The 18987-nt window shown below is 32.0% G+C and overlaps 1 protein-coding gene and 2 pseudogenes across 3 annotated transcripts; 2 read left to right on the top strand and 1 right to left on the bottom strand.

Moving 5' to 3' along the window:
• The first annotated feature begins 1021 nt into the window (after positions 1 to 1021).
• LOC111288410 (CDGSH iron-sulfur domain-containing protein NEET-like) lies at positions 1022 to 1813 on the top strand. Its single transcript, XM_022879295.2, has 2 exons — positions 1022 to 1435; positions 1564 to 1813. The coding sequence occupies exons 1-2, from the start codon at positions 1182 to 1184 to the stop codon at positions 1664 to 1666; spliced, it is 357 nt and encodes a 118-aa protein (XP_022735030.1). The 5' UTR covers positions 1022 to 1181; the 3' UTR covers positions 1667 to 1813.
• A 6895-nt stretch (positions 1814 to 8708) lies between these two features.
• On the top strand, positions 8709 to 10768 carry LOC111288400 (xyloglucan galactosyltransferase XLT2 pseudogene; annotated as a pseudogene). The gene has a single exon (XR_016329192.1). The product of XR_016329192.1 is annotated as a xyloglucan galactosyltransferase XLT2 pseudogene (transcript).
• Positions 10769 to 13884: 3116 nt separating this feature from the next.
• LOC111281451 (uncharacterized) lies at positions 13885 to 18770 on the bottom strand (annotated as a pseudogene). The gene is made up of 5 exons (XR_016329191.1): positions 17160 to 18770; positions 16958 to 17008; positions 16696 to 16870; positions 15735 to 16521; positions 13885 to 14832 (listed from the first exon to the last, which is right to left on the bottom strand). The product of XR_016329191.1 is annotated as an uncharacterized LOC111281451 (transcript).
• Positions 18771 to 18987: the final 217 nt, after the last annotated feature.

Raw genomic sequence — 18987 nt, 5'->3', positions numbered from 1 at the left:
TGTGTGACGATAGCAGGTCGATTAATATTAAAGAAAATGTTTTTCTTTAAAAAAAAAAATGCTAATTATTATTACAGGGGAAATAAGATGAAAAGACATTTTCTAACCATTTCAAAACCTGGAAAGTTTTTGGTTAAATTCATTTTATTATGTTTCCATTGTTAGAATTAGACTTTTATGTCACGAGTTAAATTTAATTACTACTGTAATAGTACGATGAATTAATCAAGCTCTTATACTTTAAGTGTTCTTAGTACCTGTTACGTCTAAATTATTACTATTATTATTTTGCGCATTCAAATATTAATAAATTTTATGTTTATAATTTTTTTTTCAATGCAAAATATATCATATTAATTTTAATTTTAATATTTTTATCATTATTTTTAAAATTAAAATTTTAAAAATAAAATAATTCAAATTAATTTTAATATTTTTTTAGTTTTGGAATAAATTTATTTAATAATTTTTTTGATTAAATTAGAATTTAATTATATTAAGACTATAAGTATGTGATTATTTGCTTTTAAAATATATGTAACTCTAGTCCTTCCTAAAAAAAAAAACCCGAGTTCTTCCACTTTATTAATAACTCTATTTTTTTTTTATCATCAATAATTTTTTCTTTTACAATGGTGAATAAATATTTAATATCGTCAGCTGGTAAAAAACATAAAAATTATCAATGCGTCAACAAGTCAACCTTTAAGACCCCACATAAATGAGAATGTTGTTTATGGTTGGTGCGTTACAACATTTACAAGGGAGATGTTGAAATGTTTAATCCCTTCATTACCCAAAAATAAATAAACATGATTAACCTTTGAAAATGCCATGAACTTATCCTTTAGAATGCGGGTCGTGACATCCGTTGCCAATCTTTTGGGCTGCAGGAGCTAACTTTAGAAAATGGACTGAAACAACCGGGCTAATTTTGGGCTCGCGATCCATCTATCTGTCACAACTCACAAAGTCTAAAAGGTCCATTTCCACAGTATCACCCATACCAATGTGTAAAATGACCTGTCACTTGTTGCATTCACTGCATTGAGAGAGCGTGTTCTCCACAAGTTCGTCACCCAATTTTATGCAAAGATAACCCCCGCATTTGCCATCCAAAGCCGGAGACGCAATCGCAAAATTCTCAACAATCCAACTCAGAGTTCAGATAAACTCTTTGGATGGCGTCGACTATGAGCACTTACGGTTCTGGCGTCTTCCAAAATGTTTCAATGGCTGTGGGGCTGAGGCTCAAGCGAAGCCCTGGTGTTGCTGTTGGTGTTGCTACCACTAATGCAAGGCCTAGGCGCTCAGCGGCTGTGGTGGTCAGGGCAGAGGGTCAAACCATAAACCCGGAAATAAGGAAGACAGAAGAGAAGGTGGTTGACTCTGTTGTGGTCACTGAGCTTGCCAAGCCGGTTACTGCTTATTGCAGGTTGGTTCTCACTGTTTATTAAGTATTTCTTACCATAATATTGATTTTTTATGTGGCTGAATTTCAGTATAATATCATTAATTATACTTCAAGGTCTGTTTATTTGGTTTTGTATTGTTTAAACATAGATGTTGGAGGTCAGGAACTTTCCCCCTTTGCGATGGAAGCCATGTAAAGCACAACAAGGCTACAGGGGACAATGTTGGGCCTTTGCTCTTGAAGAAGCAGTAGCAATTTATAATTGGTTTTTCTATCATGGTTTTGGTTTCTCATGTTAATTTTGATTACTGAAATGTTTACTAAAGTTTTCATCTGGAGAACGATGTTTGTGTTGCTTGTCTTTTGATTGGGTTGAGCTCTCTGCTTTCATATTGCTTAGTGTTTCCTCAATTATGTTTTCATACACCATCAAATGCAAGCAATATTGCTGCTCTTTAAACCTTAGACGGCCAGACATGTAACAATATAAGAAGAAACGGTAGATGTTATGATGTCAAAGGAGTACATTAAGACTCTGAGAGTGGGAATCCTTTTTTGTTTTACGAATGATTTATTGTGAAAGGGATGATTTGAATTTTGCAGTTAATTACCTACTGTGACATCTTGACTCTAATAACTGGAACAAAAAGAAGCAATAAGCCATGGCTCCTAGTTAATCTTTAAGTGATGCCAAGATGTATGCCTTAGTTATTGATTTTGGTTCTTTTTCCCTACTTGGTTTGGTTACCTTGTATAGCCACACTAGAAGGAAAGAGTTTTGGATTGTTGCATAGTCAACTGATATGTGACCAAGGATTTTGGCCCAATGGTCACCCTAGCACTACAGGGGTCTCTCACTGCTTATAAGCTATGCCATCAAAGCCCAAGTGGTTTTATATTTCCCCCAACAATACATTAGAAAAAAGAATTTTTTTTCTTTTTTTGTTATTTAGATTTCAATAGGTTGAGAAGTTGTAAGAAAATATTTTTTTATAAATTTATTAGGTCAGATGTAAATAAAAAATCTTAAATCCGACCAAAGAGTGAGAATATATTTAACAAAATCCAAAAATCCCTTGATAATAAAAATATATATTTCATTTAAATTGTCTACCAAGGACCAATAGCATCCAAGGTTTCATTTACGTTCAATTTATATTTTTGCTATTTGTTAAAAATAAAAATGTGAACTGATCAACCTGTAAGCCTCTATAGTCTATGCTTTGATGAAATTTCAAGTATTTGACTTTTTTTTATTTGAAACGAAAAAAAAAAAAGAGTACTAGTTGACTTTTTCTAATTTTTATTTCTCCCCTATGCACATGACATTGGAGAAATTGGTGGTGATATCAGTTTGGTTCCCTTTGAATTATTAACAACATAGGCGGAGATCACTGAAATTTATGCAATTCACGTTGGGTTAGTTAATGAGAGTAAACCATAAGATGGAGGCACCGATGTCACTTATAATTATTCCAATCTTTAGAATAAGCTGCCGTCCATGTGATCAAAATTAACACCACTGAATTTCCAGCAAAAAAGAAAAATGTAAAAGGATAAAAAAGTCCTTAAATTAAAATTTAATAATTATTCAAATTTTTATTATTTTTTCTATCAATTAAATTGTCAAACCTTTATTTTCATTAATTGAATTCTTATTAAAAAAATAATTAATTGTTTTCATCCAATGAAAAGTTTAATTGAATGAAATATATATACATATAAAAGTACAATTGGAGGATAATAAATATTTAAGAGTTTACTTGATTTGAAATTAAAAAAAAATTAAAATTTAATTAATTATAATAAAATATTATTATTAAATTTTTGTTTGAAAATTTTTTTGACCTTTATACCAAAGAAAAACAACTTTGAAAGGCATCAAGGAAAGCAACCTCCCTTTTCTCATTGAGTATCACGGGGTGATACATAAGTTCAATCAAAATAATTGAATTTATTTTTCAGATGATTAACTCTGTATGATCGTGTCTAGCCGATTAGCCAATAAATTGCTAGATAAGGAAAGCAAGGAAGAAGAAAAGAATCAAAAAAGTGGGAAAAAACAAAAATGATAAAGAGGGAAATAAAGAAATGGAAAGGAGAGAAAGAAGAGGAAAGAGGCACTTGGCTAGCCTTAAGATAGATCCATTATCGGTCTGTTTTGGACCGATCAAATCAACCACCAATAGAAGCTTTGAAAAAAAAGACTTAAGGAGAAAGGGGGAAAAAAAATAAAGGAAAGGAGGAGATATATAAAGGGTTACGGGAGAGAGGTGAAATTGGCCTACCACTAATCTAGTGCCCTGAAATAGATTTGTCGCCGATTTGGCTCTGGTCGACCAGCACATTTCTTGTTCCTTTTTTTTTTTTTCTCATTTTGGCTCCCCCTTTCTCTTTTTTTTTTTTTTTTTCATTTTTTTAAGTATCAATCTAACATAAATAATATAATTTAAGAATGAAACTATTAACTAACCTTTAATATTTATATAGAGATGAATATCTAGACCACTTTGAAATCAACCAAGATAGATATGATGAGGCAATTTAACTAGTGCTACTATTGGAATTACTTCACCACCGACTAATTAGCCGGACAAAACCAACCGTTCATTAAAGACAAAAGGAAAAAAAAAATAAAGTGATGTTCAAAGTGACAACGCTCTATCATCATTGGATACTGAAGGGTCTAAAGAACCCATAGTGGCATAATTAAAGTAAACGATTAATGTCGATTTAAGCAGACAAAAAAAAGCGATGAAATTTATTATTAATTTAATCTCAATCTTCCCATATCTTATTATTATGTTGTAAATATACACGGTACTTGATAGATCATCTATTAATTCTTTGCCAACAAGAAACAAAGCATTTGAAGATTCCTTCCCTTCTCCTTTCCTAAAAGGCAACCACCTGCTAACCTCTAAACACACCCACGTATATATTTTTTTTTAATATTTAGGTTGGTTTAAACCTAAGCCATAAGAAGCCCCGGTTTAAAAGTATTTTTTTACAAATATTAAATATTTAAAAATTATAACAAGTCTTTGATTTTTTTTTTTAATAATAATGGATTGTTGCTTATTTGTGTTTTGTTTGAGGTGGACAAAAAGGGACATTTAAAGAATAAGAGATAAGAGATCATGCATTATTTTAACTTTGGTTGAAATTCCTTAAGCACTTCTGCTTAATATCATAGACTATTCTCTGCATCACTTGTTAAATTCATAGCAAAACAATTTATTTCCCTATAAAATTGACGGAAAAATTTGGCAACTTCTGCCCACGTCATCTACTTCTCTCTTGTCGGTGGGTCAAACTTCAATACGCCAATTTTTTTTATATAAAATCTTTTTTTTTTTTGACAAATAATACTATACCGAATCGAAATCAATTTGTTTAATTTTTTAATATAAGTTATTTTGAACTTTTATATTTAAATTTAAATTTGAATTGAATATTTTGTTAGATTGAATCGATCTAAATCAAAATTTATAGGTTTAATATAATTTTATTTATTTTTTTTTAATTTTTTGTTTTTACTTTTATTATTTTTAATATATTTAAATAAAATTATATATGAAGTATTTATTTTTTATAAAAACTATAAAAAAAACTAATAAAAATATTATTTAATTCAATTCAATTTTTTTATTTTCTTACTTTATGATCTAAAAATAAATTTTGAAAAAAATTAAATTAAATAAAAAAATCAATTTAAATTGAATGAATGTTATAATTTTAAATTGATTTTTTATTTTCTTATTTTTTTTTCTTTAGCTTTAATTTTATTATATGATAAAATGATACTTGTTTCCGATGATCAAGTTTCACCAAACCTTCAATTGCTGTCCAAGAATCACATGATCCAACCGCCAAGTTTATAAACTTGTTATTGCTATCTTCACATAAAAAGCTTGTTGCAATATTTCATCATTTTACACTGCAAGCAATTAATTGCACAAAAAAAAAAAAGTGGCAGTTTTGTAAATTAATTGGAAAAGATAGCAAATGAATATATCCTTTTCCTTCCAATCAAACAATATGTATACACAAGTTTTTAAACTTATGTAATTGAAATGATTCTTTCATTTCTCAAATAATTGCTTGCTTCTATAAAACAACTTTGTCAAATATACACCAAAATATATGCAAATTATTGTTGTTAAGGCAAAAAAAAAAAAAAACAAAGGGCATTTACCTTATCCATCAAAGGCAAAGCAATATCATGTGCAAAAACGATCCCATTTACGATGTTTCTGGATGTGGGCGCAACTTGAAGCCCTTCTACCATTTATGTCCTGCCAAGTGTCCAATTACTAGCCGATTTGTCACCATTTTCAGACACACACCCTATAATTTCTCTTCACTTTCCCTTGCAAAATTCCAAAAGCAAATTTGTCGCCACTCATCTTGGAATGGTAACGGTCCCATCTTTCTACTGGAACCCATATCAGAGAGTGCCACGTATGTCCTCACAGCTAGCCACAGCTGCACCTGATAGCACCTCCCAATGCCAGCTTAATTGAATTTGTAATTAGATTAATGGTTGAAACGATCTGGTTTCGCGCCCATCAACGACAGATCTAACAGGTGTAAAGGTTTCGTGTCATGCCCCGTAGCTTGACCTCCACTCGGCGAAAGTTGCATCATTAGTCAATTTTCGGAGCTTTTGACTTTTATGTGTTTCATCATCACCATTTAACTGTGATGAAGGAGGATTTAGAAATGTTGATTTGGAAATTTGAATGTACGGACAGCTTATCTGTGATCATCAGATTATTAGACCGTGGAAAAGCTTCTTTTCATTTTTATTTTTTTTGGTTTGCATTGTAAAAACGAAAATATAATTAGCTGAGTGTTTTGGCCCTTCAAAATGGTATGTTAATGATTTTGTTTATGCAATTGTTCTTACTAAAAAAATAACATTTAAAAAAATTAAAATTAAAATTTCAATATTTATTTTTTTATCCATAAATTGCAATATTTTTGTACTAAAAAAATAATTTAAGTGAAGTTCAAATATCAAAGAAATAGAAATTAAAAAAAAGTTAAAATTAAAAAGAAAATCATTGAGTTGCTAGACTTCATTAAATAAAAAAAATATAATATATAATATAATAACTTTTTTCCTAACCATTTATTAACCGCTAAGAGTATAATTTTTTATTTTAAAAAAAAGAAGCTGGAATCATGAATAAATAAATAAGCGTTTGAATTAAACAGTAAGATACTTAAACCTTAAATAATTAGTAATTACTAGTATATTTTTAATTAATAATATAAACTTTATTAACTAAGTAAGTTTTACGCTATTTACTTTTGCATCAGAATCTATGCTGTCTAACTCTATTATTTCAATGCAAATTTTAACTCACAAAAGTACTTTCCTTTTCCCTGAAAAGAGAAAAGGAAACTTACAAATTGGGACAATGCACACCATAATAATTTAATTTGCCACCATACCATGATATATACATTGAAAAGGAAATACATTTTAAAACTTACTAAGAAATAAATCAAAAGTATTTTTATACCCTTAATTTTAAATTAAAATTTCAACTTGTTTTTGTTTTAATAAAACAAAAGGAGAGAGAAAGGAAAACGAGGACATATATTTGTAGCATTAAGTTGGGATTATTTTCCTATAATTTTTTATTATAATTTTATAATTATTTAATTATAATACAAAATTATATAGAAATTCATACTTATAAATGTGAGTTTTATATAAAATTTTAATGAATTTCATATAATTTTAGATTATGATTAATTAATTAATACAATGATAAAACTTTATAATGATAGATAATAACAGATACACTGATTTGTTTAGGTTGGGTTAGGATATATCTTATAAATGAATTCAAGTAAGATATTGGTAATAACTTTATGTTTGGTACATAAGATATAATAAGATAAGATAAAATGATAATATAAAGAAGATTATATTAAATAATATCATTATATTTTATATTTGATGTATACAAAAATTATGATATGATAAGATAATTTATTTATTTGTCAAAATTATTTTTTTTAAGTTTATATAATTTAAATTATTAATATAATTTTTAAAAGTATAATTGGACATATAAGTTTAATCTTATGAATTAAAAATAATCATCTCCACTTGAGAAGAATTGAATAATTCTATACCAAAAAAATATTAATCATCTTTGTAATCTTTATTTCTCTCTTTAGATAGAAATCAAGCACGATATAAAATAATGATCATTTTATTCTATTAGCAATCTTACACATCAAACATAATTTTAGAGTATCTGATATCTGAATCCAATAATAAATAATTTATTTTTAATATTTATATTTATTTTTTAGTGTATGCATAATGATTTTTTTATAATAGTGTATGCATTGCTTATAATTGATAAATTATTTTTAAAATTATATAAATTGTTTAAATATAAATTTTATTTTTAATTTTTTTATTCAATTTTAATTAATATAATACATAAAATAATTAAAAGTATATTTTTATTATTAAATTCAATCAAATCAATTTTTTTAACGAGTAGTAGCATTTTTAATTCAAATAAACATATTCAAGTTTTAATCAAATTATAACAAAATATTGTTCATTGAATTCGAGTAAGATATAGATATTATATTTTTATAATTAGATTTGAGTATGAATATTTCAAAATTAATAAATATTTGACTCTTGACATTTTTAATTAAAAAGTAAACTTGACATAGTCTTTTAAAATGGAATTTGACCATTTAAAATTTAAATATGATTTTAACAACTTTGTTTTAACTTTTTCACTATTCCTTTTCAATTGTCAATAAAATGTTTGTTTTAAATTGATTAGCTTTGGACGACATCTAGCAGGTTGATAATTTTATCCATAATCAAATTTGATCTTAACAAATTGAATTTAGCTTCCTTTCAGTTTATCTTGATGGCAAGGTATTGCTGACGATGTGTCTCCTCAAATTCTCTCTTTTTGTTAAGATGAAATTTGTTAAAAATTGAAGTTGAAGTAAGGATGAATGAGTACTTTTGATTTCCATCTTAATAAATTTTATATCATATTATATATATATATATATTTTTTTTATTTTTTTTTTTCGGCTAGATATTTTATTTCATTTTCAATCAATATTTCCTGGTGTGGCGCAAAATCAAATTATTCTTGGTGCAGTACCCTGATTTGAAATTCTTCGAGAGAAACTCTTTTCAGTTAATCTACGGCAAGGTGGGAATCAGCGGACGCTACACACCCTGTCGGTTGCCCTGGAAGCCAGTAACCACAAGCCCTTTTTACTCTCCGCAGCCAATTTCTACCCATTCAAACTCCCGTATACAAATACAACTTACTCCAAAGTCTCGAAGGCTCGACGCTCATAAAAGGAAAAAAAAAAACAAAAAAAAACTTGCAAAAAATCAGCACAACTTTGCCACTTTAAATGCTCCATGAGCCACACAGCGTCAGAACCCCAAAACCGCAGTCCTCGCTCCTAGGTACTATCCTCTCACCATCTTTGCCTGTCACTTACTTCGGCCAAAACTTCCAAAAAAAAGCTGCTCCCAAAGAGATCTTGATGCTTCCAATCTCGACCCCAAAATCCCCTTCTTTTCCTAACTCCAGCGCCCCTATATCCTCCCCTAATAAAGCCAAAACCCTCGAACTGAATTCAGTCGAACGCAAAACATCCTCTAACTCTCTCCATTTGCAACCTTATTTCATTTTACCCAGCCTTAATCGCTTATGGCTGCTCCTTTTCATCATCTCACTCCAGATAATCATCCTCCTCATGGTTCGCGGCCTCCCTCTCTCCCATCGCCGAACCCACTTCCCTTCCCCTTTATCCGCCGATCAGAAACTACTCCAAAAATCGACTAACTTTTCATCAACCAATCCCTCTTACTCCCACCACCTAAAATCCACCGACATTTCGATTTCGTCCACTGTTTCGCCATCCGACCAGTGTTCCTCCGGTCGTATATTTGTCTACAACTTACCGGCTGTTTTCAACCAAGAGTTATTAGATAATTGCGATGAGTTGGACCCATGGCATTCACGTTGCGAAGCTTTATCCAACGACGGATTCGGGAGAGAAGCCACGGCGTTATCCGGCGTCGTCCCGAAGGATTTGATCCCAGCATGGTACTGGACCGACCAGTTCGCCATGGAAATTATTTACCACAACCGTATTTTAAACCACAAGTGCCGTGCGATGGAACCCGATTCCGCGACAGCGTTTTACGTTCCATTTTACGCGGGACTCGCCGTTGGAAAATACTTGTGGTTTAATTATGGTTCAAAAGATCGTGATAGTTACTGCGAGATGATATTGAAGTGGGTGAAGGATCAACCGCATTGGAGCCGTTCCGACGGCTGGGATCATTTCATGACGATGGGGCGCATCACATGGGATTTCCGGCGGTCCGAAAACGAAGACTGGGGCTCTAGATGTATCTACATGCCAGGTATGAGAAACATCACGCGTCTTTTGATTGAACGAAACCCCTGGGACTATTTTGACGTCGGTGTGCCTTACCCCACCGGATTCCACCCCAGATCGGACTCCGACGTCTTGCAATGGCAAGACTTCGTCCGTAACCGCAACCGCAAAACCCTCTTCTGCTTCGCTGGTTCGCCACGTGGCACCATCAAGAACGATTTCAGGGGCTTGCTGTTGAGCCATTGCAAGAACGCGTCCGGGTTATGCCGGCCTGTGGACTGTGCGGGTACCCGCTGCTCCAACGGCACTTCCGCGATCCTTGAAACGTTTTTGGATTCCGATTTTTGCTTGCAGCCGAGAGGCGATAGTTTCACCCGCAGGTCAATATTTGACTGCATGGTGGCCGGTTCGATCCCGGTTTTTTTCTGGCATCGAACGGCTTATCTTCAGTACCAATGGTTTTTACCAAGTGATCCTGAGAGTTACTCTGTTTTTATCCACCGCAACGAGGTGAAAAACGGAACATCCATTAAAAGCGTGCTTGAGAGTTACAGTAGAGAAGAGGTGAAGAAAATGAGGGAGAAAGTGATTGAATATATTCCTAAGTTAGTTTATGCAAAACCTCAAAAGGGTTTGGAGAGTATAAAAGATGCATTTGATGTTGCAATTGATGGAGTGTTAAAGAGAATTAAGGAGCAAGAGCAGCCTGGATACAAGTGGAAATGAAAATGTGGAAGGTGAGGGTTCAAACAAAATGTGGAGAAAATAGGATTATACAGAATATTTAATTTTTTCATTTTTAAAGATTGGAATAGGGGCATATCTATTCTTTCGTCTTACAGTGTTGTATTTGTGTTTTTGTATAATAATAATAATAATAATGACAATAATAATAATAATAATAATAATAATATACTCCTAGTATATTTTTTCTTTTGTGGATGTTTATTCTATGAGCGGCGACGGCGATTACAGATGTAAATTTTTTGTTGGGGAAATACATATGAGAGTTTCAGAATTATTACTGTAGCAGCAGTTGGGGAGGTTTTAGAGTTGAAGTGGATGGTGCTTGCTGCTGCTGCTGCCCTTTTAGGCTTTTACCAGAAGGCTGAGAATCTTGAGATAATGGGAAAGGACCACCATGTTTGGGGTGGTCCTGCAATCTTTGGCTGGCTGGAAGATTGAAGAGGATCGGGCTAATAAGGATGGGAGGAGTGGGACAAACATATTAAGCATGGTAGGACAAATTAGATTTGTGGGAATCATATGTAATAGTATTATTTTTATTTTTTCTTTTGGTACAGGGTCAAGGAGGTTTGGGAAAACTGAATCCTGCTTCCTGAAATTACAGAAGGGTCATGCACGTATAATTATGATATTTAGGATTGGTTTCTTTGAAAGATTACGATGAATTTGTTAAGATATATCTGCTTCACAATCTTAATTGTTATAATTTTCTTCTTTCTTAAAATAAAAAAAAAAAAATCATTTTTCTTTTTTCTGAAGGTTTTCCAGTCTAGTCTAGTCTAGTTGAAAATTTTTATACTATTTCTTTTATTCCCTTGTTCGTTTTCTAGTTTGGTTTCGTTGTTGAAGAAGTAGTAGTAGTAGTAGCAGCATAAAAAATGGTGGATTGGACATCGGGCAATGAGCAGGTGGCACAATTTGTCCGCAGCAGCAGCAGCAGCACTGAACACCCAAATAGCTGAAGTTGGAAGAAGGTATCGGTCTTCCCCAAATTGGCTTATGATTGGAATTGTCATATTAGAGGTGAAAAAAAAAAGTTAAAAAGAGCTCGTATAATATATACATTATTATACTTGTCTTGAATCGCATTTGCTATCGGTTCTTGTTGAGACTTGAGAGAGTGTTTGGTAGGTAACGGCTTTTTACATAAAAATTGTAATAACCTTTGAACATCTTTAATGGCGGGCCTCTTAGGGAAAAATGGCATAAAAGCAACAAGGAATCTCAATCTTTTGTGACTTTTCTCAATTCTCTTTTCTTTTTCTGTGTCAAGCCACTCCTGCACTGCTTTTCTTTTCTATAGAAAAGTATTGTAGGCCTGTCGACAAGGGGAAAACAATAGAATTGCATGAGCTTTTTTAATTAAAAAAATACATTTAATCACTTTCACCAAAAAAAAAAAGAGAAGAACATTAAATTACAATGCCTCTGATGGATGAATCATTCTTGTCGAACTAACAATGGAAATTCTTTTTTGGTAGGGTAAGTAATAATCAATAATATACTAACTAGAAAAAGACAAATAATTTTATAACAGTACAACAGAGACGTGGAGTCGAAGATCAGTTTCAACTTTCAAAACAAAGTGGAAAATACAAAGTGGTCTCAAATCTCAATGGATGGGAAACAGAGAATGGCCATTTTATATTTCTATTTCTCTGAATAACAATGTCTTCCTCTTCCCTATGCAAACAGATGATTAACGAATACATCAACAAACCTTAGAAAATTTCTTTTTCAAAGCAAAGGAGATAAATAATATCCATATGAACAAATCATATAAGCTCAAGTGTCAGCGTCAATGTAATTTATTAATAGAATACTAAATTTTAATTTTAATAATTAAAAGTTTAAATTTTAACAATTTTAAATATAAAAAAATTCTCGTGAATACCGACAATGGTAGGAGTAAGTAAAAATCAGTTTAAATTTTTAAATCGATCGTATTTTGAGTGAAATTTATTGAATAGATTTGGTTTACTCAGTTTTGATTATAATTGATTTTTTAAATTAATTAAATTGATTAATTTAGTCGATTTTTAATTTTTAAAACTGATAACCGTATTAATCGAATTAATTAATTTTTTAATAAGTAAAAGTAAAAAAATTAAAATAAATATTTTTATTTATTTTTTTGTAAAATATTATTTAAATTATTAAAATTTTTAATCATTTAATTTGAATGATATTTAAATTTAAATTTTATTGAATTAAATTTGTTATTAAATAATTATTCATCATAAAAATATGATAAAAAAATAAGTTATTTAAGTGAACAGATTAAATTAAATTAATTTTAATTAATTTAATTATGATTAATTATTTAAAAATATTTGATCAATTTAATTATTTATTAAATAAAAATTAATTAAATTAATTATTAACTTTTTTAAATCCAACCGATGAAACCATCGAATCAATCTATTGCTCGCCCCTAGACAATGGAGCTATCACCTAATTTTTAAATTTTTGTTTGCCAATTGTAGTCTTCCAAAGTTAAAAGTTACTATATATACTGTGGAACAGAAGGTTTTTTTTTTTTTTAATTAAATTATTTAGATCATTTTTTTTTGTTCCAAAGTCGTCGGCGACAATCAAGGGTAGAAACCCTTGAACTGCTTCTGCATGTGATTTGCCACTAAATTTAAATTGTTTCAACTGGTGGGTCTAGGTGAAATTTATGTTGAAACCTGTTGAATGCGATCTTTCTAAGTTACCGGCTACAATGCAATGAGAAGTATTTGCTCTAATACACACTGACCCGTCAGTGACACTCAAAATGCTTAGGTTCTCCACAAAATGTATTAAAAGTTCGTGGATCTATAAGGATGCTCGGACTTCAATCCAGATCTATTATTAATATTTGATTAAATTAATTTATAAATATATAAAAATATTTAGAATGAAAATAAAATAAAATAAAATAAAATATTAAATAAGTAAAATAATATAAAACCACTTTATTTTTTCTCTTCACAAAAAAAAAAAAAAGTTTGCCGGCAACAAACCTAAATGTAGACTGAAAGACAAGACAATTGTAAAGGTAACACCTGTACCAATTCATTTGCATTCTAAGCCACTTTTCTGAATTGGTTTCATTGCCTCCTTTGAAACTTTGAGTATCTCTATGAACATGTTCAAGCTCCTTTCATTTGTTAAAATATATCCTTTATATCTTATCACCGAGTACTTCCAAAAACGATATCAACAAAACGGGTGAAAATTTCATACAATCATATCAAATTGAAGGGCAAAAGCTGTAAAAAAGAAGAAAAAAAAATAATCTACTGTACTGCTGACAGAATATCTGTTCAATTCCATTAACAATGACTTTGACAGTCTTAGAGTGAGCCTCACAAGCCTTATGCCTCTTGTGATAATCTTTGGAGGAGCTAAGATCCTTGTTACAACCAAAAACTTAATAGCAAGGAGTATGAAAATTTGAGCTTGTCGTTCGAGTTTCCTTCACCATCAAAGCTAGACGAACTAAAGAAACAACAGAAGTTTCCTTAAAAAATTTCCATCCTGTGCATCTGTACAATCAGTCAATCTCCTTAGCTTAAAATCAATGAGTGAAGATTCCTGACTGTTAAGCAAACCAAAATTACTACCAAACCAAACTCTAGAAACCCAGAAAAGCAAGCAGACCCAAAAAGTAAGCAAACCAAAATTACTATCAAACCAAGCTCAACTTCCACCTAACGTGTTCATCTGCCTTCTAAGTTGGAGAGTAAAGTTGGTGATGATTCAGATGGGACTTCTCATCATTATCATCGAAATTGAGGCTCCCCTCCTCTTCAAGCTCTATATAAACTTCACTTCTTTCCTTGCCATCCAAATCTTTTGAGTTTTCAGAATGAAATTTGGATTGTTTGCCACTTGATGGAGAATTAGTTTCCTCTTGTTGTTGCATTTCTAATTCTATCAATGCTTGCATTCTTGCTTTCTCCCGGTCACTTGGATATGTGCAGTAAAGGAATGAGTAAATAAGGCAACAAATTGCCATTGGAATCCCACTTGCTGTGTAAAGTGCCTTAGTGAGTGATGCAGCATTCTCTCTATTCATCTCAATCACCATGGAGTCTGATGATCCTCTGCATATTGGTTTATAGCTGTAAACATGCTGAGCCAAAACCCAAATATAGGTGGAGCAAAAGATGCCAGTATAGACTCGAAAGATTGATCCAAGGCATAGATGCTTGTTTGAGATTTCTTATGGACAATCTCTGCAAATATTGGATCGTATACACCATTCATATACCACACAATCTCATCAAAAGCAGATATATTATTGCAATTATAATTAGAACATTCAATGAAAATACGAAACAATTGGCTAATGCTTGCATCAATGAATGCTCAACATGTAGCAGCACTGCAAGTAAAGGATTAGATCAATTTGGCCTATAGAATAATACCACAATTGTGCATAAAAATATCTGAATATAGCACCAGCAAAGCCAAAGAACATGGTATTGTTTGTTTGTCAAACCAAATACTAATTTTGCACAGTTTTTAATTTTCAGTGAAATAAGCATCTAGAAACTATTGATCAATTGCTTCCTATGAATAGTGCCCCTAGGTTCCACAATTCAATGCCATTCATCTTCTAGGTCCATCATTTTACTATCACTACCAGAGCACTGAAACTACTAAACTTGTTAAATTCAACATCTACAGTTTGAATGTGGTTTTCAATGTAGGCAACATACTCTTTTGTCCCTGAAAGATTTCTACACGAATTCAAATGAATATCTTCATCATCTGTAAGTGAGTGGGGAATCTAAACTAAGTTCTATATGAGGCTGCGTTAAGTCATACAATTTAGAACCTATATTTTCAGAGAAAATGATATGTAGTCCACTTGTAATTTTTCTTGTCCTACTTCTTACAGTGATCACTATCCTTTGACTGAATATCCATGCCAAATCCATGTTACTTTAAACATAGTCTTTAAGGTGAAATAGTTTAATTTTGACACCATATCTAGTAGTGTCACTTGCATTATTGTGCTGTGATGAACGATAAAAAAGCAATTTTTTTGGACTTCATTGTCTTTACAGTCAAACCCAAACATGATAAATTTATCACCAAATTAGTTATTGGAAATATTGAAAAGTAAGATGGACCAAGAAGATGTACTTGTTAGTTGCTGGAGCATTCCAGGATATGCACAATCCCATGATTGAAAAAACCAAACCATGCATAAATGCAGTGAAGGGATCATCAGGTAATGCCAACATCAGAACTGCTGCTATAGGGATTGCAGAACCTATGCTTATCTGTGAAAGTATAATTCTCCCAGAATTGGGCAAGCCTTTCACTAAAATATCTCCCATCCTTCCAACAAAGAGACCACCAAGTAAATTTGAAACTAGAAAAAGGGTCATGATAAATGCTGTTGTTTCATGGGAGAAGCCAATAAGTTCAAGCCACATTGGGGCAAACGACCAAGCTGACCGAGGGAATGATCCTGCAACACTTTGAGCAACAATAATTTGGAAAGTTGGGATTCTCATAACTGACTTTTCTTGTTTTATTATGTCCCTCACTTGATTTGAAAAGGACATACGTGAAACATGTTTTTTGGCTTATCATTGCTATCAGAAAATTGTAGATCCTTAGCAAAAGATGGACCAAGATACCAACTACGACATTGATTATCCAAACCAAATGGAAAGCAAATCTCCAGCCAGGTATCCCCATGATAGTTTTTGGTGGAGTCAGTGAACAACACAGCCCACCTAGGATGAGCCAATGTTTCCTGTTAGTTGTAGCCACCCAAAAGCGACATCATGGTTACTTTCATCAGTTGAATCAACAACATGGGACTGAATAGCGGGTATGACAATTGCAAGTCCAACCCCATTCAAACCTCTCAAAACTGCAACCCAATGAGCCAAATAAATAATTTTTGATAGGTTATGCACCTGATGATGCCAAGGAACAAGTAAGTCCTTTTTTTCCTACAACTATCCATCCAATAAAAACAAAGCACCAGATAAAATTTTGCTACACGTCTAAGATCCAATAACAAAGAAAATACAAACTCATTTTACGCATATATAACATGGAAATCATAACACTATGCTCAATGAACTCACCATTTCAGACTTTAGTGTTTCCAAGCTTTTTTTCATATCTATATTAGATTGCAAGTTTTGCACTTCTTGAACTCTCTTTTTTATCTTTTGCAAGCTGGGAAAGCCTCTTAATTTTTCTTGATACTTCTGCACTTCGTGGGTTGTATTGCAAAGCTATTTGGAAGGCCGTTAAAGCCTATAATAATTTAATATTTAGAATATCAGCATCATAAACAAATAGCATCATCTCTTCATCAAAGTTTGGAGGGACCTAGGAACTTACATCATTATCTTGTTCCATGGCCTCTAATTTGCATCCTTTCCGAAAATATCCCTGGAAATATACCAAAACACACAAATTAAACAATTAAAATTGGATGACTATCTGAAGGCAATCACCATCGGCCCCATCACCACCCTCCAGAAAAAAAAAAAAAAAAAAAAAAAAAAAAAAATATATATATATATATATATATATAATCTACCTTTTCCCATTGAGGATTCAATGTGATTGTTGTCTCAGCATCAGTCAGTGATTTATTAAGTTTAATCAAATTTAAAAATGCTGCTGCTTGATTGCTAGTTCAAGAAAAGAGAAATACATTGAAATTCTAGCATTGGTGCAAAAAAATAAAGGAAGAATACAGAGGTACACATCCAACTACATATCTGGAACATGTAGAGAAGTCAAAAAGGACAAAACCTAATTACAGAAAATGAACCAACATTCATCAATAATGGCATAAAATTAAATAACTAAAATCAGGTTTAGCTTCCATTTATATGCTATTTCTTATTGAACACACACCAATAAGGTACTTGAGTGTGTTTAAGACATTATTAAATACTGCCATCCGGGAATCAAGCAATCAATTAAACAAAATTTCAAATATTAACAACCCATACGCAAAAAGAATAAAAGTCCAAGCATCCTGTTGCACTGTATCATACTAAAAAGGAAATGCATTATGATTTCTTCCACACTTCATCATACCACAGCAAATGGTTGATACAAACGAGATAACACCATACATTTTACAACACAAATAAATGTCTTAATGTCAAGGCTCTCAAGAATTTACTTATGGACATGATGTTTAAGAATTGTAAGCAGCAGTTAAGTCTTGAGATGGTAGCTTCTAATTTCATCTTCAAGGATGCTTGAAAATTCACTGAGTTTTAGATAAGAAATTGAAGGAACCATGTTAACATGTAACCCAAAATCCAAACAATTCAACTATCAAACCAAACTCTGGAAACCCAAAAAGAAAGTAGAAAATGACAAAAAATGTAAAAGTTTAAGATTTTATTGACGTTTCTCGAGAAATAAACAAATTGGAGAAATCGGGAAAGATCGATGGAAAATCGAAAGAGGAACCTTGATGACTCTTCAGGGGAGATTACTATTCGCCATTCCCTTTGCTCTTTGGAAAAACTAAAATTTCATCGTTACCTTTGCATTCCAGTAACGGAGACGCTTTTTCTTGTTACCCGTTAGGGTTTAAAACGAGTTTCAGAAATGTGTAAACAAACAACAAATTAATTAAAATGAGTCTTTTTCACTATTCAAAATCTCTACAATTTCAACAAAAATTTTGAGTTTTTCAATTTTGCTACTTAAAGATGAGCATGTTCCTATGTATGAGAGGCAATAGCACAACATGCATGAACACGGCGGTGTTAGTAACATGCATCCATAACTTCCACCGCAATCATGACCCAGCCTTTGGCATCAGAAAAGGCTACATCAGGCTGAGCACCGCCATCTTTAGCGACCTCTGCTCCGCTCTCTTCTCCGATGACCCTGCCAGATCCCTCATCATGCTGGCCTCATTCCTTTTGCTGTTGTCTCACCACCGTCTTTTTTTCACCGGTAAATCCCTCAATCCGCCTTCCCGCTATTTGGCATACTCTCCCACTAGAAACTTATGGGAACAATCATGGAAATGCTTGTGAAATGGCGAAAATTAAACCAAACATACGTTATCCCCAAACCTATCCTCACAGCATTTTTTAATGACATTGCTTACGTGGATAACAAATTGGAGTTGAAGGAGATGGGGATTACTTTTGTAAACAGTTACAGGTTATAGATTATAAATCGTATATGGAATTAAAAGATTAATAAATAATAATTATATAGAATTGTCTTTAGGAGGAAAACAACTACCTCTTCCTACCCCTTGGGCTTCAGCTAGACTCGATTATCCATGGGCTATATAGTAAAATCGACATGTAAGCCAATGGAGTGGGCTTGGATGAGAATGGAGAGGTTCAAATAATATCAGAGCTCTTTGTATTCTACGAAAATTT

This window comes from Durio zibethinus, chromosome 17, assembly GCF_047325235.1.
Source record: "Durio zibethinus cultivar Kanyao isolate XHJ-2024 chromosome 17, ASM4732523v1, whole genome shotgun sequence".
Lineage (NCBI taxonomy): Eukaryota > Viridiplantae > Streptophyta > Magnoliopsida > Malvales > Malvaceae > Durio > Durio zibethinus.
This window is presented reverse-complemented; position numbering and strand designations above follow the sequence as displayed.